The sequence below is a fragment of the Cygnus atratus genome, chromosome 5, assembly GCF_013377495.2.
Source record: "Cygnus atratus isolate AKBS03 ecotype Queensland, Australia chromosome 5, CAtr_DNAZoo_HiC_assembly, whole genome shotgun sequence".
NCBI classification, from domain to species: domain Eukaryota; kingdom Metazoa; phylum Chordata; class Aves; order Anseriformes; family Anatidae; genus Cygnus; species Cygnus atratus.
In genome coordinates, this window is record NC_066366.1 from 1,648,657 (window position 1) to 1,670,501 (window position 21,845).

The window sequence follows — 21,845 nt, forward strand, 5'->3', positions numbered from 1 at the left end:
TGCTCGGTTTGTGTCAGTCATTTGCCAGTAGCCCTCGTCGGCTTCCCCCCAGAGGTTACAGCTGTTTGCTGACCTTCAGCAAAAGGGGGGACGGGCGGCAGGAAACCCAGCCGGCTTCCCCGGCCAGCACAGTCCCGGCCGGCACTCGGTGTGCCTTTCTCGTGGGAAGTGCGGCTGGCTGCGTGGAACAGAAGCGGGCAGGAAAAGGAAGCGCTACTCCTTTTCTCCTCTCTAAGTCACACAGAGAACAAAACCTCCACAATTAAACCTTGAAGCATCAGGATGCGGGTGGCGTGGGGGCTGGTCTAGTATTCCTGTTCCTAAGCGGCGAATCGGCCGTGGGCGTTGGGCGCTTTGCCGTGTGCTTGCTCGGTCGTTTTTTTTTTTGCAGAAGGGCAGCCAGGGCTGCCCTCGGCCCCCCCCCCTCCCCGAGGCCCCGCCGCAGCGCCAGGTCGCTCGGGGCCCGCCGCCGAGCCCTGGCAACCGCGCGGCGTCACCGGGGCGCGCCGGGAACCGCCGCCCCGCGCCTGCGCTCAGCGCCGGGGCCCGCGGGGAGCCAGCGGGCCCGCTCCGGTGCGGTCGGGCGGCGGCGGCCAGCGCCATGCCGGGCCGCTGCGGTAAGCCGGCGGCCGGGGTGGGGGCGCGGGGCCTGCGGCCGGGGAGCGCCGGGGGGGGGGCCGCTGCCGCGCCCGTCGGGAAGGGCAGGGCAGGGCAGGGAAGAAGGGAAGGGAAGGGCGAGGCGGCGAAGCCCGTTTGCCCCGGGGCAGTGTTAGCCTGCCCCGCCCCAGCGGCGGGCGGCGCGGCCGTGACGCAGGCGGGCCGGGGCGCTTGGCCCGGCCGGAGCCCAGCGGTTGGGCGCGGTTCAGCGGCCGCTCGGGGCAGGTCCTGCGGCCTGGGCGGCGGGCCGGGGTGGGCCGGGGCGCCGCTGGCTGGCTGCTCGGGTCCGAGGGGGCAGCGGCTCGCGGTGCGCCTCTGGTGCGGCCTGCTCGGCGCTGGGGGTGCTGCTGGACCCCAGTGCGGCGAGCAGCAGGCGCCACACGGCGTTGTGCTTGCCAGGAACGCTGCTTGAGCTAGAGGGATCCCTTGAGGTGGAAGGTGCGGGGTGGGTGGTGCTGCACGGGTGGAAGGTGGTGCTGTTGGGAGGTGACAGCTAGGGGTGTGCTCCTCAGAGCGGCTGCTGAACAGCCCCAGACAAGCAGAGAAGTGAGTTCAGCGGGAACACATCCATTTGGGAACAGAAACTGATAACAAGTCAAACAGTAAATCAGAAATTTGTTTTCTTAGGTGAAATGCAGGAGTAACTTATAGAGCACTGGGGTAAGAACGTGCTTTATGCTGGGTATCGTGTTTTACTTTCCTCGTGCCAAGATCTTGGCAGCTGTACGCCATGTTTTTGGGGCGTTTGGTAGACAAATGCAGCTTTACATACACATGGGGTCAAGTTCTGTTCTGTGATGCTTCTCATAACGGGTTTGCAATGCAGCTGCTACCACATTATTCAGCATTTAAGGTTGATACTATTCTGCAGTTTGTTTGCTATTGCAGACCTCTGTAGAAGTCTTTTAAAGGTGTGAAACTAATACATTACAACCAACAAACTGTACAGACAGAATTAATTTGTATTAAAACAAAAAGGCAATTCAAGACAAATAAAATAGAGGGAAATCATGAAGCAATGTTAGATGAGAGTGAACAAGGGGAGTAAATAGATAAAGACTTTCACAATCAAAAGGCATAGGGGAGAACCTTGTGAAAATTGTTGGGGAATAAGATACAGGTGTAGACGAAAAGTGAAATAAGTTGATACTGGAGAGGTTTGAGCAAGTCAGTTCAGTGATACATCCTAAAGTTGAGTCTTCTATGCAGATTAGGCCAGTTTCACTGATTCCGGAATTGGTTTATAGTAATTCGGATTCCTTGACTTACCAGTTTAAGAATGCTGTGAGAGTTCACTGAGGTGCCAAAGTCAGTCTGATGTAGGAAAACTAACTCTTAATGTAATGCCTGTGTGCAGACATACATTGATATGTTCAATTGTAGATGTTCTGACTTTCACAGATGCGACCTTTTTTCTTTTGAAAAAACAGGTTGTCATCATAATCTTGAGGTTTTGTTTTCCATTCCATTGGATGCATTTATATGTGTGCGTTGGAGTTGCTGAAAAATCTGCATGCAAAGCAATCTCTATTTAATATGAGTAATGCTATAAGCAAAATAATTTATTATTCATGAGCTGTTAAAGCTACATTCCAGTCTTTTGCAAGTGTTCTTTTTTGTTTCTGATTCGACTATTGTTCAAGTTGCATTGTTGTAGAATAATTAGACTGGTTAGCAAGCAGCTAAACTCTTAGACTAAAAGAAAGAAAGGGAGCAGCCATTCATAGAACACACGAATGTAACTCTTTAAAATCTTTTTAGCAGATGCTTTACCAGTGAATGAGAACTCTTGATTTGAGGTGAAGAACTTCACTATGGGTCAAATTTCAAGCCAGACACAAACTGTAATGAACAAGTTGCCAGAAAAAGTAGCAAAGCATGCCTCTTTGGTTCAAGAAAGTGGTTTCCTAACGTATGAAGAATTTCTGGGAAGAGTAGCTGAACTTAATGATGTGTAAGCCTTATTTTGTTTCCTTCTTTTTTCATGTTTTACGGAGAACTTGTATGCAATATATTCTTCTGGGCTGGCTAAGCCAGGACTAGCTATCTGGTTTTCAAATGTTTCCTTTGGATCTTAAAGCTGTAATGGTTGTAATGCACTTAAAAAACAAGGCCATTTCTCCTCCTTAAAGTGACTTTTCTCCAATACTCTTCTTTCTGCCAGTGTTGCTTCTCTTAGAAGCTCACAAGAGGTAGACATTTAGCTCCGTCTTTTTGTGTTACCTGTCACCCTTGCTCTTCTGTCCTCCACCAACCACCTAAAGATGCCATGCTGTGTCCTCTCTGCCCATGACATTTGATAGGAAGTAGCAATATGAGCTCTATAAAGAAACAGTGGAGCAACCCAGGGAAGGTAGTACCTGAGACAGATATTTGTGACCATTTCCTCACGAGAGGGAGTGGAGGGGAAGGTGCTGATCTATTCTCTTCAGTCACCAGTGATAGGACCGCGGAAATGGTATCAAGCTGAGGCAGGGGAGGTTTAGACTAGACATCAGGAAGAGGTTCTTCACCGAGAGGGTGGTCACATACTGGAACAGGCTCCCCAGGGAAGTAGTCACTGCACCAAGCCTGTCGGAGTTCAAGAAGCGTTTGGATTGTGCACTTAATCACATCGTCTAAAATTTTGGGTAGACCTGTGTGGTGCCGGGAGTTGGACTTGATGATCCTTATGGGTCCCTTCCAATGCGTGATATTCTATGATTCTATGTCTCTGGACATGCAGTGCTGTTCCTCATTAAAAAATGAGATGCGCTTTACTATTTGAAACCAGTGACCAAGATAATCCCAAACAAAAGGCTGCATAAGTAAGATTTTTTCATAGCATGCATTTTGTTTGATATATTGACAGTAAAAAGAAAAGAAAAAAAGCAGAGTTGTTGTTTTCAGTCAGTATTTATGGTATAAAATGGGCTGAGGTGGAAAAGGGGTTTTGCTGAAAAGAGTTTTTTTAGTGTTTGGGTTTCAGTAGCGTTTGCTGTTTAACTATAATGCAAAGTTGTATTCAGTTTAAAAAATATCTTGTACAATGTCATGCTTTTATGAATGTCTATTGCATCGTCAAGAACAGACAGCTACATTTGGGGTAGATGGATTTTGAAGAATGTTACCTTATGTTTCACCTGAGAATCTAAGTATATTTCAGTATAATTAATTCCAAAATATCATTCTTGTTCAATTTTTTTTAGTTCTTTACAGCATTTACTTTAGCCTGTAAATTTAGTTTGTTCTCATTCTTGTGGAAAGACCATTGTGTCTGTATTTCATTAAAAAAAATAATAAATCATCTCAGGGCCACCTGAAGCTTACTGCTTCGTTAATATATGCTAACAAAATACACCTTTTCTGCATGTAATGGTACTTGCTTTCCTTTTATATATATATATATACATGGTAAGGAAATAAACTTTCTAGATAGCATAACAGGATTGTATGACTACTGTAATAATCAGTGAAAGTATATTTGAATTAAAATGTCTGTAAAGGATGCTTACGTTTTGTGAGGTTTACTGTTCAATTTAAAATGAAATGGACTGTATTTTATATTGAATGACATGCAAAGAAGGTCACTACTCTAGGATAAAAAGCATGTAGGTAAACAATAAATGATGACATAGTAACTGAGGTTACTGATCTTTGCATATCTAGCACATAACATTAGATTGATGTTTCTTTATTTCAGTATTGCAAAATTGGCTTCTGGGCAAGACAAACATCTGTTATTTGAAGTGCAGCCTGGTTCTGATTCTTCTGCGTTCTGGAAGGTGGTTGTTCGGATAATCTGTACTAAAGTAAGATTGCTGAAAAATTTAATTTGGCAGGGGTTTTTGTGTGTAGATGTTTGAGGACTGTCACTTTCATTGGTAAAATCCAACACCTGCTAGATTTTTGATTTTGGTACAGGTGGATGTATTCATGGATATTATTTGAGATAAATCAAAAGTCTAGATTTCTGCAAAAAGCAGGTTAACAAAAACACTTTCACGACTAAGTTTAAAGGAATGGTATCTTCTAATGGTGCACTTACAGCCCATTAATTACAAATTCATATTTGACTTTTGAGATGACTCAAGTGATTATGGACTAAATGATCTTTAAAGTTCCTTTTCAACCCAAACCATTCTATGATTCGTGGATATCAAAGAGTACAACAAACTGGGAACCATATAGTTCCTTAATAGATGAAGTAAGCCAGCAATTCAGAGCATTATAGTTGAGCTAGCATAACTGTATATATCCTGACTCCTTATAAAACCAATCTAAATGTTAAATATTTAACTATTTCTTTGAAGACCATGACAAAACTTACTAAGGTTGCTCTTACTTATAAGGAGATTTTTCCTCTGTGAATCCTATCAAGATAACATACATAGATGGTTCTGAAGCCACTAAGCAATCTTAATGTGCAGTTCAAGCCAAGTGAACGTTCAAACTTTGTTTGAAATGAACAGTTTGTAATTTTTTGGTTGCTGTTAGTTTTCATTAAGGCCACTATCATTGCAGGCTATTTTCAGCTCAAATGTGAAATGACTGATTATTCTTTTCCCTGTTTTAAGGTTAACCCATTTTTTAGGCGTTATGTCCCTGCTTGCTTAAAACTGAATCCTTCTGAGCAACGATGATAATTGTCTTGCCCCAGAAACGTAGTCCTAACTGTTCTTCAAGAGAAAACAGAGAAGAGCTGTATTTTCAGATCTTAACTCTTACTGAAGTGGACTGCAATTTGCTAACACTGTGATGGACAGTTGGGAAAGTGGCTACTGTCATGAGAGTTGCAATTCATAAAAAGAATTTTGATAAATGTACAGTAAAAATCTGATATAAAACTGTATTTAACAATTCTTATTTCTTAAGGTAAATAAAGCAAGTGGCATCGTGGAAGCTTCAAGAATCTTGAACTTGTATCAGTTTGTTCAGCTTTATAAAGATATTACCAGTCAAGCAGCAGGAGTTCTTGCACAGGGCAGTACTTCTGAAGAAACTGCAGAGAGTTTGATGTATGTGTCATCGTGCCAGGCCAGCTTATGGATGGGAAGGTATTTTCATATACTTAAGCTTCTGACCACAGTTAAAACGTAAATATTTTGGAAGTTGTGTGTAAAACCTGAACTGCAAACACATAATGATCAAAACTGCACGTGCTTAGAAGATGCAGACTTTATCATTGCGAGCATTAATAGCACATCTCTTGTACCAAGAGAGCTGCAGTGAACTTGGTTAAAATTCTTTTGGCACTACTATACCTTAGCTTTCAGGACAATCATTTTAGTGGTCAGTTTTAATATAAACATTGTATATGTTGTATCTCCTGAATAAGGAAACAGGAGGAAATGGAATCAGCTGCAGCTACAAATCTAGGGATTTTGACAGTGTTTGTTTAAACAGATTTTGTTATTGTTCCACTTAAACTTTCTCTTCCTCTTCTACAATTTGGCATGTGAAAGTTCCCATCTGTTGCCACTAGAAACTCATCAATTGTGGTAGTAATTTAACATGTAAGACTGGAAAAATGTGAACTGTCTCACACATGTTGACATCCTGCTTTGTTAACTAGAGGAAAAGCAAAAGACTGAGGTCAACACCTGCAATAACTTCAGTTCAAATTGAATGTAACAGCAAGAAGGTGCTCACCCTTTCCCTATGTAGAAATGTTGGTAGTGATAATGCCTTACTTCCAGCTTTCTGAATCAGTTCAGTGTTCTAACTTAGTCTTAAGTAAGGTAGTTGCTGACCTTGTTAACTCTTCTTAGTGTCATATTCCAGCTGTTAGATTGAGAAAAGGGTAAACAATGTTGTCATTAAATAGAGCACACTTTTTTTTTTTTTTTTGTAAGCCAGTGGACTGCAGAATGTGCTCTTTTTGTTCATGTTCCTGTTCCTCATATTTGGAAACAAATAATCTTCAATTATTAGCTGTTCTGAGTTATTAAAATGCTAGTATCAGGTAGCAAATTTGGCGCACATTTAAGGAAGCATATTTTCCTGCTCTTTCTCAAAGATGAATGTATATCTAGAAATGGCCTTTTAATTAAACAAACTACCACAACCTCAAACCAGTTGGTTGTGGAAAACAAGTATTACTAAAGTCAGTGAATAGATATATGGTTTCCTAGATTAGTTTCATTTTCAGGCTTTGAGATGGGGAAGATGAACATCCTATTTCTGTGTGTGTAAACTTCTTTGCTTAAGGTAGTATTACTGACAAATAACAAAAAAAAATGAACATACTTCTCTAATATGATGGGGTAATATGCTGTAATTTATTGAGCTGGCATTTTCCAATTGTATCTTATCCAAGCTGTTCAAGTCATTCAGAAGAATACAGCCTGAAGCACCTTGAAGTATTTTGCACCTAGGAAATTGGTTTTCCATGGTATCCTCCAACTTGCCTAAACTCTGGTCACCTTTAGACGTTGTTCAGCTCTACAAGAGCTGTCTGTCACTGTCCAAAAATAGCAAATATTATCTGTTTCATTCTTCTTCTTATCTTAACTTCTTACACTGGGAATGATACCCTCTTTCTCTGAAACATACAGCTCCTATTCAGAGCATTCCAAAATATCCATAACTGCTTTATGCCTTCTGATAGTGAAGAGAAACACATTTCCTTAGTTTATCGTTCTTATATTTTGCCATTTCTTCAGTAACTTAGTCCTATAGCTAAGTCTTAGATTCCAGAAACATTGTAAATAGGGCACCAGTTTTGTTTTAAGTGCTTGTGTATATATACCAGCAAGTTTCAAAGACTGAAGTATTATCAAAGGGTAGCATTCAGAGCTGCGTGGGGGAGGGAAATGAAAGGGAGCAAGTCCAAAGAATACAGTGGGGAATCAAAAGATCATATATATGTATTTTTTTGAAACTGTGCTTTTCGATGTACATGAATCAGCATCTGCAGTTATACAAAAAATCTCCTGGCATTCTAAAGTAATTTCTCAAAAAGCAAATTGAAAAGGAAGATCCAAGAACCTACTGAAGAATAAGACAAAAGTATGTTAGTTACTGTTCATTAGCTGGCTAATCCATACAGTTAATGAAATTACTCTGTATTTGAGCATCTCCAAGGACACCTAATCTAAAGCAGTTTGGTCAATAGTCCTTGAGGTGGACTGTCTTTCCTGAAATGCTATGTTTTCTATAGTGCTGCCTCCGTGCCTCAAGTCAGAGAAGGGATTCCCAAATCAGGTTTTTTGTAAAACCTAAAAATTCCAGGACACTTAACTAGCTGTTTTGCATATGAGCCTTGACTAGTTGGGTCATATCTAGTTGGATCAGTGAAAGTTGAGGATTCTCTGTACCTTCTCATGCTTGAGAAATCTTGGTGATGCAAATATTTGAGATGCTGCTGTTATGAACTTGAGATACAGATACCTGTTATTTGAAAAAAATGAAGATGGATAAAATGAAAGCATCTGTCCCAGTGAGCAATCTCAGTTTTGAACTCCCCTCACACTCAGAAATACCTGGAAGCTTAACTGGAAAACCTGGGGTAACAACCAACTTGGGAGGAAATCTTAATTTGAAGGAACAATAATGAGGAGTGTATTGCAAGTGAAAACAATGCTTTTCAATCTTATGAGCTGTTTAGCTTTTGGCATTTTGATGGCATGTGAAATTAGTGAACATGCACTCCAGTAGTGAATCCTCTTAACATGCGTGCTTTTGTCACATTTCCTAGGGTTAAGCCAGAACACAGAAATTTGACCAAGTTCATTCTGAAATATTTCAGCCTGACAGTCTGTGAAAGGAAGGCAGATTCTTCTCCTGCCTTTAATGTAAACAGTGTTTCTGTTCATTGGCCCAGTCCTGTGATATGTAACAGTTACAATTTACATTTCCCTTGTTGATACGAAAAAGGATTTGCATAACCCTTTGCAACACCAAAAGTACAACATGACAGAAAAAAATAAATGTGTTTTCTAACTTAGTCTAGTTTGGTTGCTATTTGTTGGTAGCTTGAGGTTGTGTCAGCTAACATAGAATGGGATGATGTAACTACTTCATCCACAAGACTACGTCTTCATCGCAGATAAGTACAGGTGTTCTGTTCTGTCCATTAGTAATTTTTATGAAAAATGTTGCAACTAGTGTTTTTACTAGGGCATAAATATGAAACTTGTTTGTCATCTGGGAGAAAATACTGCCTTCTCTTCTGCAGGGTTAAACAACTGACAGATGAAGACGAATGTTGCATCTGCATGGATGGACGTGCTGATTTGATCTTGCCATGTGCTCACAGTTTCTGCCAGAAGTGCATTGACAAATGGTAATAGATATTAAAGGTTATTCATTATTTTATAGTATGCACTGCTTATCTGACTTGTTTCAGTTTGGTCTGACAGAGTCCTTAGTTAGTTGCTTAGAATTTAATGTTTAATTACAAAACATTGTAATCTTGTTTGAAAACTAGAGAAAAATAGGGCATATGCTGATGCTGGTACATTATGGTCCACAAATCTCATAAAAAGCTGCTTTTTGAAGAAAAAAACAGTAGCTTGCAAGAGTATGCAGATATGAACGTAAGTTGGACCATCTTATGGCCCAACCATCTGCGGAATAGCTATTAAAGGAATTTTTGTCTGTGTGTTGTGCTTTCCTTTGAAACAAATATACAATTTACTAATTATTTTTTTCCCACATGACATCCTTATCTCTGAACTGGAGAGATAAGGATTTGAATAGTGATTATTCGGTGGATAAGGGATTGACTGGATGGCCACAGCCAGAAAGATGCAGTCAACAGCTTTATGCCCAGGTGGAGGCCAGTGACAAGTCGTGTCCCTCAGGGGTCCGTCTTAGGAGTGGTGCTGTTTGGTACCTTTATTAATGACACAGACAGAGGGATCGTGTGTACCCTCAGCAAGTTTGTAAATAACACCAAGCTGAGTGGTGCAGTTGGTAAAATCAGAATGAAGGGAAGTCATCCAAAGGGACCTGGACAAGCTAGATAAGTGGGCTCATGAGAACCTAATGAGGTTCAGCAAGTCTAAGTGCAAGGTGCTGCACCTGGGTCAGGGCAGTCCCAAATGTGAGCACAGACTGTGTGAAGAACTCATTGACAGCAGACCTGCGGAAAAGGACTTGGGGGTGCTCGTGGACAAAAACCTTGACATGCACCAACAGTGCACGCTTGCAGCTCAGAAGGCCAACTGTATCCTGGGCTGCATCAACAGAGGAGTGGCCAGCAGGTACAGGGAGGAGATTGTCCCCCTCTGCTCAGCCTTCCTGAGGCCCCAGCTGGAGTACTGCATCCAGGTCTGGTCCTGCAGCACAAGAAAGATGTGGACCTGACAGAGCAGGTTCAGAGGAGGACTGCTAAGATGATCAGAGGGCGGGAGCACCTCTCCTATAAAGAAAGGCTGAGGCAGCTGGGTATGTTCAGCCTGGAGAAGAGAAGGCTCCAGGGACACCCCATTGCTGCCTTTCAGTACTTTAAGGGGGCTTATAAGAAAGATGGAGAGTGACTTTTTACACTGGCAGATAGTGATAGGACAAGGGGGAATGATTTTAAACTAAAGGAGGGGAGATTTAGTTTAGATTTTAGGATGAAATTCTTTACTCATGATGATGAGGTCCTGGAACAGGTTGCCCAGAGAAGCTGTGGATGCCCCATCCCTGGAGGTATTCAAGGCCAGGTTGGATGGGGTCCTGGGCAACCTGATCTAGTGGGTGGCATCCCTGCCCATGGGAGGAGGGTTGGAAACAGATGACCTTTAAGGTCCTTTCCAACACAAACCATTCTGTCATTGTGTGATTGTACTAAATGTATCAGTTTTTCTAGGAAACAATTTATTCTTAATAGCAATGCCTTGAAATGTTTCTATAACGTACCTTACATGTTCAGCCTCATACTAAACTGAACAGCTTTTCAGCTTCTGCATTTGTCTGATACATCAGTTGTTGGAAAACAGAGAAATTGCTTTCTGTAGGAGAGTAGCTCTCTCCACTGGCCACACAGAAGACCTACAGGGATTAGGCAGTGTTCTGGCAGTCTAGCATTAGGTGATACGGATATTCTTGGAGACTCCTGACTAGTTAATCCACATGATTTTATATTTTAAGTCATAATGCATATGACTTGTTTTGTGTCTTTTTCAATGGCTTATCAAGGAAGTTACCTTTGTAATACTTGCTCAAGAAAAAACATAGTAAAAGTCTGTGGATCTCTGAGTATAGTCAGTCATCTATCTTTTCTAGGAAAATATTTTAACATCAGCATTACAGGGCTTATTTTAGCTATCTTGGTGGAGAATGGATTATATTCTACTGTGGCTGATGCATCAGCTGAACTAAGTTCCAGTTACACTACTCTTTTCTAGTATGCAGTTTCTAAAGTTCATCTCTTCTTAACCTAGGCACGTAACAGAGACTCACAGCTTAGAAGCATAATTGCTTCAGACACCTAAGTGGGTGGAAAGGGACTCTGAGGGGCCAATTCTAAACTTTAGTGGGCTGATTGATCCAGGAAAAGGATTCCTTTTTCTCTTTACAGAGGAAGCTTATGGAGACTGGTTTTTGAAGTACCTCAGCTGTATCTCTAAACATAGGAAGAGTTAATTTAGACCGTTTAAACTTTCTGGAAGGTGTCTAGATGTATTCTGTTTTGCCTGAGCAAACTCAGAACATGACTCCAAATTTATCACTCATTCAGAGATAAGCCGCATTCAGACCTGTTGGCAAATCTTTCTTGTAAGGAAAAACTTCTGAAACAAAAAAAGATACTGGAGGTCTCATCCCATTAACCTGATGATTCTTTAAGTTCTCACTGGGTTGGCTTTTTTTGTTGTTGTTCATTGGTTTGTTTGTTTTGGGGGCCAGAAAAAAGATTATAAATGAAAAATAGTCATTTCTCTGGATTTCTGACAGGAGTGATCGTCACAGGAGCTGTCCTGTCTGTCGTCGCCAAGTGACTGGGGCAAGCGATTCTTGGGTGGTTTCAGATGCACCTACAGAAGATGATATCGCTACTTACATCCTTAACATGGTAGATGAGGCAGGCCAGCCTCACAGACCCTGACACTGGCCAATAAGCTGACAGTAGTAGAAGCACTTGAAGCTTTTGTTTTCACGAACATCTGGTTTTACCTCTTGTTGCCGTTCTTCCAGTCTTTTAATTCTCGGCTGCTCTGAATCTATGTTGTTCTTTTAAAACACAGCATATATGAGCCAGTGTATGTGTTTGCAGTCTTAATTATTAATCTGTACTTTCAGTGAACTCTTTAATCATTAACAACAGTTATTTTAACAGTAGCTTTTGATATTAATTAATAATTTGACTACTAGATGAAGCTGTTTGTAACAACACAGCTACAACTGCTAACTGCTGTTTGAACATCACAGTGTACTGTTACTGAAGATGCACCGTGTTAGATGGATTGACCTCAAAGTTATTTTCCTTAAAAACAGCCCCTTTTAGATTCATGACAAATACAAATAAAGATGAGTTAGGACTAGTGATTACTGATTTTAAATTTTACTGCTGAAACTTGAATATGTTACATTGCCTATTCTTCAGTAGCCAGTCTTGCTTGTTTTTAGAGTTAACAGATACCGATTTCTATCTGTTCTGCTACAAGTTTTAGTATTAATTATTTTAAATCTGTTTTGGAGGGTGTTAGACATCCAGGTAAGTGTACTTGTGCATTTACCGTTATTCTTCTAACTAGATAATCTCTTATTTATTTTTAATTGGTTATTTAGCATAGCCTCATTAGCTTGAAAACATAAAAGTTTAACACACAATCCTAAAAAAGTAAATCACTTCCTTTCTATATTTTTTTCATCAAGAACACCCACAATTATTTTTAAACAGGCATATCTGAAAGGAATGACTTTATTTGAATTAGCAGTTAAGGTGTAGTTTAGTCTGATGCTGTGGTTTTATTTGCTTCTCCTAAGTTTTCCAAGTGATAAAACTAGGTATACTAAGGATTACAAGGTGATAATCTAAGTAAGTAAGGTGCTGTGCTTTCTATCTACAAGTGCAATATGCTTTTATGTAGCAGAGAGAATCTTCTAGTTTGATAATAGTTATGTTTGCAGTGAGATATGCATGTGACAATGTGGGAAAAGGGAACTGGAGTTCAGCAGTGTATTTCTGTCTAGCAGAGCTAAATCTTTAAAGAGCTGAGTTGATACAGTCTAAAACAAATTGTCATCATTAGTATTCAGGAAACCACATCTTAAGCCTCTTTGGCTTAAATAATATTGTGGCAACCGACTGCTGTTGTGAAGACTGAATTAATGAATATATTTATTTTTGATATTAACAAAGACTCCTCTTTCAACTTGAGGCTGTTGAGAAATACTCCACTGTATCATTTAAGGGAATATCAGCATATATCTTGCTTATTGTAAGACTGTATTTTTAATTGCCATACTTGTTCAAATTTGATGATGCCATAAGACTAAGGCCTTTTATCAGAGAGTAGTTCTCAACTACAAGGTGTGTACACACACCGATAAACACATTTGGGTTATTTTTCTTAATTGGCTAAAAATAATTGAATTATGTCAATGACCAAATTTGGGGAATTCCTCTGTTATACTTCTATTTGCTAAGGAATATGCACATCATAGGGCACCCATTTAAGCTTGGTTTGTGGCACAGTTGTCAAATTTATCATAGACATTTAGACAGATAAGCAACATACTCCTGTTGTGCGTATCATCTAAAAGCCAATATGGCTTAATGTATAAATCTCTATTTAACTATTCAAAAATCCATTTATGAACTATTTTTAGAACCATTTTAGAACTATTTTTTTCCTTTTGTTAATCCTTTGATATCAATGAGGTATTCTTCAGAATATATATGGACTGTTTAGTTACATAAGGGCAGTTATTTGGGCTGAAAATTGTAATAGTCAGGGATTTTCCACTAAAATATTCTCAGATGGTCCTAATCATATGCCAGTTTGGTTTCATTTTGCTTTTTGAGCTTGCATTACTCCATATTAAGAACTTTAAAGTCACATTTGAATTTTAAAAACTGTTTTTTAAAAAAACCCCAGTCACTGGAACAGAAAAAGCCTCTAAATCTGCTTCAAGCTAACTTCATTTTTCAAGTATTTTGACAATTATACTTCTAAACTGAGATTTTATAAGTTAACTTTATGCTGAGACCTTACATGAACTTCATAAAATATAATTTTGTAATGAATGCAAACAGATTGTTAATTGTAGCATAATGACACTTGCAAATACAATATAAAAATAGAAAATTATGCAAAAATTAATTAAATAGTGAAAAGTAAACTTTGTATTCTGTACAGCTTTTTTAATTAAGTTGCTTATAATTCACACTGCTCTGATGTAGGTACTGTAATGTGTGGCCTTGTAAAATACATGTACTGTATGTTATACGGGATAACAGGTATATTAACACCGAAAAATTAGTAATTTGGTTACAGTTGGTATTTCCTATTCTGAAATATATTTAGCAACCAATTTTGGAAAAGAAATCACGCTGGCAGGGACATGGCAGTGTGTTCCAGAAGCTAGACCTTAAAATGTGAATTAATATGAATAACTATAGGTGGAGGGCATTAGAACTGAATCTTCTTGTGCTAAAGTGAAGATTTCTTACAGATTTAAAGTGAAAATATAATTTAAGTATTATAGATTGTATTAATAGCTAAGTACATTCCAATATATTAAAATTTGTGTATGAATTGTGCAATAAAGTTACTTTGGAAGAAATAACAAGCTTGAAGAATCTCTTAGCTTTAATACCACAAAAGTCTGGAAACTGAATTTTAATCTGTATTCAATTCTATCATGCAGATGGTATGGTTAAATGTCATAATGAGTCAGAGGTTTCTCAAATGTTAAAGCGTGATATTAGCAAGGTAGCTTAAATGCATCTCTGCAGAAGAACTCACTGTTTCTTCCTTTTTCTCAAAACAAATAAATTGGAACATTCTGCAGTGGTGGAAACAAACAAACCTCCACTTCTCAAAAGGACAGTATCAAGCAGTTTTTTTGGGGGGGGGAGAGATTTATTTATTTTTTTCAAGGAATTGTGATTTATTTTGTATGCAAGTTAGTCCATTGTGTTTTTGATAATAATTTAAAGTTTAAGAATGGTAAGGTGGGAAAATCCTTTCTTCTCTGATTTCACCTGTTTGGGTTTTATTTGTGTTTTTTTTTTTTTTTTTGGGGGGGGGGGGGCGGGGTCAAACAGAAATTAAATCTATAATAGATGTGTTTCTTCTGTCTAGCTGCTTGCTTTATCTGTTTGGATCTTTGGAAGCCAAGTGAGAAATGAGAGAGGAATTCATTAACAGGTCAGGAAATTAACAATTGCAAAACATACAGTTGACAGAGACACCAAGAGGTAGAGACACCAAGAGGTAGGTGAAAAATTAAAAAAATGTTTATATTTAGTATGTTTAAAGATTAGGCATCAAATCAATGTGACATACATGTTTATTTTTTTAGTGGTAAATGGCATATTTAGCTTGTATATCTTTCCTTTTAAAGAGAATTCTGTGTAGAATTATAAAGGTTTTCTAATCCCTATTCGTCCTAGTTCTGGAATCACAAAGCAAACTGTGAGATCCCCATGCTGTAGGTTTAAAACACTGTGCCTTGCTGAACCCTGGATCAGCAGCCTCCTCAGGGTGCCTTAAATGTAATTGGGAACCGTATGTTAACCTGTCTGCCCTTAAATCTTGATATGACATCTACCCTTTAGTTCTGCATCTACTAAATACACATGGTCTGTAATGGAAGAAATTATATTGTGACTAATACTACAGTAATGAATTCTGTTCTTTGTTTTTCTGTTGCTAAACCACTCTTGAAAATAAGTTGCCATGAAGCTTTACTTTCACCTGCTGTAAGTAGTGACTGGAATTCTGCCTATAAGCATTTCTTAAAAATTATTAGAAAACTGATTTTTTTTCTAGTCATCTCTTCAGACGCTTGTCTTCTAAAGCCTCCTTTTTATTGTACAGCAACATACCTTAAAGACTTTTTTCCCATTGCTCCATGTAGCTGAAAGTAATTTGAATGGTACAGTGTTCTTCTCCAGTAACCCCAGAGTTCTGTCACTAGATACACAATTTGCTGTAAATTAGCCTTGTTCTTATCAATGTTACATCTGTAATGGATTTGACAAGTTCTTTACTTTTATTATCTGAGATGTCCATTCATGCATTAGGAGGTGGGTGATTGCTTACCTTGCTAACCTAGCTATTGAGGTTAAAATATTGAACTCTGTGCATAAGCTTCATAGGTGTGAAGTTTAAAAAAAAAAACGTCTGTTTTGGGAATGTGGATGGAACTGCGCCCCATGTTAAGACTGGTGGAGTGAAAAATGCTATTCAACAGATAATCAAAATGAGCAAATTTCTTTGATTCAAATTAGTTATTAATATATTTGGAAACACACAGTATTTTTATGAATGAAGCTAAAGTTAGCCAGAAACTTCCCTTTCAGGAATTCGCTTGTATGTAGAACAAGGTAGGGTTTTGGTACAAAAGTCTATGCATCCACATTAATGTCTCTCCAACCCACTTTAATAGACCTTAAAAAAAAAAAAAAAAAAGTATTTTTTCATGTGGGAGGGTACTTGTTAGCCATAGTTAATGATTAATGCATTAGCAGTGTTGTTTTTCACATTATTACATATATTATAATGCTTAATGTTGGTATTTAGTGTTTTGAGAAGTATAGGAGAGAAATACATGTTATTCAGTTATGTATGTTCCCAATTTGCTACTCTTGTGCTTAATGCGCACCAGCTTATTCAAAAAAAGCAACAAAAGGTTTGTACAGAGAGACACATTTTAATTTTCATCTGCAAAATCTTTATTTTCTACTGAAAAAAGTAATTTGTGTTAAAGTCTTTCCCTCAGAAGTCATCTTTACTGCAGCAGAATGTTTATGTTGCTATTAACTATTTATTTCAGTTTGTCACTTATAAACTTCTTGGTTTTGTTGGTTGATTTTTTTTTAATTTTTATTTTTTGGTCAGATAAGGCTGTTCTGTGTGCTTAAATTGTTTCATCTGTGGGTGTGTCAGAACTGCTTTCCAGCTCCCAAATTCAGTTATTTTGACTTATACTTTAGCACTAAGATGAGGCTCCAATATCAGAAGAGCTGCAGCACGCCCTACCCACATTTCCACTTTGGATGAGCACAGAGACAAGATACAGGGTGGGTAGCCCTGCAATACAGTTTCACCTCAGGATGTAATGCCAGGTCATCTGTTGGGATGAATCAACATAATTGGTTTTCATTAACACTGGGTTGCTCTAAGTCAGCTAAACATTTGCTCCCTTTCCTAAATAATGCTTATTATCTTCTGTATCTATCTCTGCTGTGGTTTTTTTTCAGTTTTCATGCTGTGGTAATCCTTCATCTTTGGTTTAATCTTCTGTAATACTAACAATTATATTGCAGTTTTTTAGTTATACGTAAATGCAGAGATTTTCAGCAGCTACAATTTTATTGAGAGGCATACAAACACAAAAATCCTATCCAGATTTTTTCATTTATTTATTAATGTTTAATGCTTCCACAAGAACCAAAGATAAACATCATTTAACCCAGGCACAGAAGGAGAAAGCAGTTCTCACAGACATCCCTTCCTTTACCCTCCTTTTTCAGGCCAAAATGTTAACTAGGCAACTAGAATGGAAAGGTTAGCCACAAGTAAAGAGCAGTGACATATATGAGAAGGTAAGATAGGTCTGGTATGAAGAAAGACTTGCATTACCCGGTAGCAGAGTAAGTGCCTTAAATCTGCTAAAGTTCTCTAAAAAAAAAAAATGGAAGAGCATCACTAGAAGTAGTTCAAATGGATGTTTTAAATACCAAATAACCATAATTAACCATTTTAGTGTGAAAGTGTAAAATGCTCTGAGCTACCAGATTTAAGGAAGTCTTGAATAACGTTTGAATCTTAACACCAATGAAATGATGAGAAAATAGGCTATTCTCCCATTCTGAAGCACTCCTCCCCCCCCACCAAATCACCACCTACAGTGATGTTCTTCTAGTCCCCTTCTGTTTTCTATTTGGGTAAAATAAACAGTGGTGTAACCAGGTTGGATCTCAACACTGTCTGGGAAAAAAATTACATCAGCAATTGCCCAGTCTCACATTTGAGTAAATGTGTCCAACAGTAATTCAGATGGCATTAATGCTCCAACACTGGATCTGCCCTTTGTTACATACATATCCTAATATTGCAAGGTTATTTGAAACAGCCAATACACTTGTACAAAACTGCGATTTAAAAAAAAAGCGCTCAAGGTCTGGAACATGAGAATCAGTAACCTGAGACTCAGTAACCTTTTCCAAATTGAAAGATGACCAAAAGAGACATAGTAATGGATGCCTGAAAGAATGTACATTTGTTTTCCTAAATATAACACTATTAGCTCAATTCACGCTTAAAAGCAGCACCCAAGAATGCACTGAAAGGAGAATTTGTGGTAATGGTCATTTGTGTGTTATTGTTATTATTGTCAAAAATCCAGATTACTGTCTCTTAACAATGAATACTGAAAGATTCAAATAGTTCTGTCTTTTGATTTTTTTTATTTTTTTGTTTTGAAAAGCTACCACCATGCTAGAACCAGAACCAGATGTTTCTCAGGTCAGGGAAGCAGAACATGTACTAGAACATACAGTAGTATAATGTCAAGAAAACTAAAAAAAAAAAAAATCTAAATGACAAAAGAAGCCATAACAGCAATGCTTAGGTGAAGCAGCCCAAGTAAAGCAATGATTATGAGATGAAAAATACTTAAAACTTAAAAGTTAAATTCATCAAACAAAACACGTTGCTGATACAAAGTAGATACAGTTGCTTTTCTCAAGTAAACAATGTTATGTTTATAAAAATTATTAGGGTGTTGTACTAATGAAGACAAGACTTCTGCATTTTACCAAAAAGTACCAAAAAGGCTGTAACCACTGTTTTCAGACCATTGTAAGAAAATTACACTCTTGGATCCTGGTAATGCATTATCATAGAATCATAGAATGGCCTGGGTTGAAAAGGACCTTAAAGATCATCTAGTTTCAACCGCTCTTCTCTGGCCAGGGTTGCCAGCCACTAGAGCAGGCCGCCCAGAGCTGTATCCAGCCTGGCCTTGAATGCCTCCAGGGATGGGGCATCCACAACCTCCCTGGGCAATCCATTCCAGTGCCTCACCACCCTCTGAGTGAAAAACTTCCTCCTAATTTCTAACCTAAATCTCCCGTCTTTATTTAAAACCATTCTCCCTTGTCCTATCACTACCAACACAGGTAACCAGGCGTTCCCCCTCCTGTTTATATGCTCCCTTCAAGTACTGGAAGGCCACAATGAGGTCTCCCTGGAGCCTTCTCCAAGCTAAACAAGCCCAGTTCCCTCAATCTTTCTGCATAGGAGAGGTGCTCCAGCCCTCTGATCATCTTAGTGGCCCTCCTCTGGACCCATTCCAAGAGCTCCACATCCTTCCACATCTGTTAAGTGAGCTTCTAGAAATTTCTAACAGTGAGGCCAATAGGTATTGTTGATTAAGACCTCAGAACAATTTCATGTTACACAGTTGAACAGTATAGCACTAGTTCGCAGTGCTAGCTGCACAAGGGATAAAAAAAAAAAATGGCACTAGTGGAACATTGAGACCTTAGGCTAAATGGCTGAAGAGCTCAAGACAAGTCTTCTGCCACCTGTCTGCAACCATATTTTGGATGAAGAATTCCTCTTCTATCCCTGCCAACACTGCAGCTCCCTGAATGACCTGAAGTCTGTTCCTGTTCCCCAGGGCACCCTGCAGCAGCGTTAGTTCCAGGCTGCTTCCTAGGAGTCTTTTTTCAGGTTAATTTCTCTTAAGGGGCTCTTACGGGTCTGTACAGTTATAGGCAATGAGGGGGAGTTCTTCCTTCCTTCACTTTGCTATTTTCCTGCAATCACCATTCAGGACAGCAGGTACATAGGAAAAAAAAAAAAAAAGAAATTGTCTCTGAAGGTATTGCTTTCAGATCCTATAGCTTGTGGAGTCTTTCTTCAATAAATATATATGTTTATGCCATTAAGTTGTTTAGTTTAGGTATTATCACCAACACACCTTCTGTCTGCATTTACAAGGGAAAGTGAGACCTGATCAGCTCCTGAAAGGAAGGATGTAGGTATCCAAGAGAAGGGCCTGGCCCAAGAAACTTGAGTGGCATGAGATATTTGATACAGTAAAAGCTTGCAAGGTTCTAGGTCTATTAAGGCTTAATTGGCTAAGTTTTGTTATTTGCTTTTTATGCATTAGTTCTGAATTACTGTTTTAAGATGCCTAACCTCCCAGTTTATTGTTTTAGATATCCAGGTCTCTAACTGTAGGCTGAGGATCTTAGCTTAGGGACTACAGGCCTTCAGATGAAGTAATGTAATATTGAATTTACAGGCATCTACATCCTCTGTTTGCCCCTAGCCTTGAAATCCTTTTTGGTGTGAAACTACCTGCAATTTCTACTATATGGAGATACTACCTTTTAATATTACTTGTACTCCTTTCTGAGTGAAGTAATACTTTGTCTTAAGAAGGATGTTCAAATAGAACAAAGAATCAAAGTGATAAATACTGCAGTAGCTATATTTTACTAACCACTCTGTCATAAATAAAAAGTTTACATTTGAAATGACCTCTTTCAAGTGCGGTAGCTCTGTATAAATAGTTTTGACTTCTCATTCAACTCTGTAATTGACTAAAATAAAAACTAACACAAATTTGTAAAAAGACATCAGAAGTAGGATCAGAACCCAGGTCTGGAGTTTCTACCACTGATTTGTAAGAACACTTCCTTTGTTCAAGTAAAAAATTTCTCATTACATGCAACCAAAATTATCTGCATAAATTTCCAAGTAATTTGAACTGGCATACCCACATATTCTGATTACAAAGCAATAAAAAAAGTGTTCTCAACTTACAAGACAAAAGTTTCCATAATGTAATTACACTTCTTATTACAATGTACAGTAGTGACAATTTTGACACCGTGTTTTCTACCTATTAGATTAAAGAGCATTAATCTGCTGTTCTTCACAGATAGCCTACATGACAACAGGAAACAATTAATTAATTCATCATTAAATGTTTCTACTAAATTTTGTTTTTTCTTGTTTTCCAATTTAACTGGTGAAACATCAAGGTAAAAATTGTGTCAGGACACATTCCAGAATGAGAGGGTAGCCTCTAAATTACACACACCGTACAATCTGCTAGTGAGTAAAAGGGAAGTTTAAACTTCCGATTGGTAAATGCCATGATTGCTACTGAGATTTGCAGGACAAAAACAGGTGAATGTATTCTGTCAGCATCTGCAGTATCCTACGATGCATCTTACAGATGCGTTATCTATAATCTCTGCAGTTTTGCAAGCTACAGTTAAGACTGTATGAAACAAATTATACATAATTCTGAGTTTGCATCTAATATTTACAGCAGTCTTACAAACCCTACTGTTTGTAGAAACTGAAATTTTTGCAATGAGAATAATGCTGTAAAAGAAAGCAGCAAATGCTGTTTACCTTCCATAGCTACTCTATTTTTCTCTGTACTGTTTGGTTATGTCTTGGTAGCATCAACAACAGATGATTCAATATTAATTAGCATCTCATCCTGCTTGGGAATGAAATGTTCTGGTTTCTTTGAGTTTGTAACTACTTTGACAGAGTAGAAATCTCTTCTGTTCTCATAGCATCAGACAGGAAACTAAGTTCATTACACAGTGTCTCATACCTGAAAGCCATCCGGATCTGTGCAACATTTGTCTTTCGAATGTCATTTCCCTCAGGTCCTTCTTTACAGTAGTTCAACCCTAAGAATTTCTGTTTTTCCTGTGAACATGATTAAACATAAAGGAAGAAATCAGTTCAACTGTTTTGATTTACTGCATAACTGAACATATAGTTGAACAATTCCAGTACAAGTGGAAGGATCAACTTTAACCAGCTGGCCATTGACCTTTACATCAGGGTCTTAACCACTTCTGGAGATTTTAAAGCCAACATTTATATATATAATTTACTGTCAGCAGCACATTTAGTTTGGCCTGCTAAAACCCTTTGTACTAGTGTTCAGTCTTCACTACTATATCTTTCAAGTGAGAAGTCAAAAAAGAGGCTTAGGTTTCTTTTGTTAAAAGTTTGCACAAGAGGAAGATCAGTAGTTCTGAATATTGGAAGACACAA

At 38.6% G+C, this 21,845-nt stretch overlaps 2 protein-coding genes across 16 annotated transcripts in view; one reads left to right on the forward strand and one right to left on the reverse strand.

Annotated features, from left to right (window-relative positions):
- The first annotated feature begins 493 nt into the window (after positions 1-493).
- RNF141 (ring finger protein 141) lies at positions 494-14,364 on the forward strand. 6 transcript variants are annotated; one of them, XM_035550019.2, is made up of 7 exons: positions 787-882; positions 1,285-1,317; positions 2,422-2,611; positions 4,340-4,448; positions 5,512-5,693; positions 8,816-8,923; positions 11,524-14,364. In XM_035550019.2, exons 3-7 carry the CDS (start codon positions 2,472-2,474, stop codon positions 11,672-11,674), a joined length of 690 nt encoding a protein of 229 aa, XP_035405912.1. In that variant the 5' UTR covers positions 787-882; positions 1,285-1,317; positions 2,422-2,471; the 3' UTR covers positions 11,675-14,364. The 6 variants fall into 6 exon arrangements, with proteins under 6 accessions (XP_035405909.1, XP_035405910.1, XP_035405912.1 ...); XM_035550016.2 differs by lacking the exons at positions 787-882; positions 1,285-1,317 and adding an exon at positions 494-617; XM_035550017.2 differs by lacking the exons at positions 787-882; positions 1,285-1,317 and adding an exon at positions 519-617 and having other exon boundaries at positions 2,419-2,611.
- AMPD3 (adenosine monophosphate deaminase 3) overlaps positions 1,406-21,845 on the reverse strand; it is a 50,052-nt gene continuing 29,612 nt past the window's right edge. For 2 of the 10 annotated variants that reach the window (XM_035550014.2, XM_035550006.2), the window contains 2 exons: positions 21,394-21,491; positions 16,745-16,872 (listed from right to left, as the gene is read on the reverse strand). In XM_035550014.2, the coding sequence (XP_035405907.1) occupies positions 16,869-16,872; positions 21,394-21,491 (102 nt within the window). In that variant the 3' untranslated portion in view covers positions 16,745-16,868. Of the gene's footprint in view, positions 2,167-16,744; positions 16,873-17,007; positions 21,492-21,845 lie in introns of those variants that run through there. The other 8 variants (XM_035550003.2, XM_035550002.2, XM_035550011.2 and 5 more) reach the window with 7 other exon arrangements.

Bases quoted from the DNA above. Each gene is read 5' to 3' on its own strand.
- RNF141 (XM_035550016.2), top strand. From the start codon at position 2,472: ATGGGTCAAATTTCAAGCCAGACACAAACTGTAATGAACAAGTTGCCA. The intron at 5,694-8,815 runs GTATTTTCATAT...TCTCTTCTGCAG, and splicing joins GCCAGCTTATGGATGGGAAG to GGTTAAACAACTGACAGATG. The intron at 8,924-11,523 runs GTAATAGATATT...GATTTCTGACAG, and splicing joins CAGAAGTGCATTGACAAATG to GAGTGATCGTCACAGGAGCT.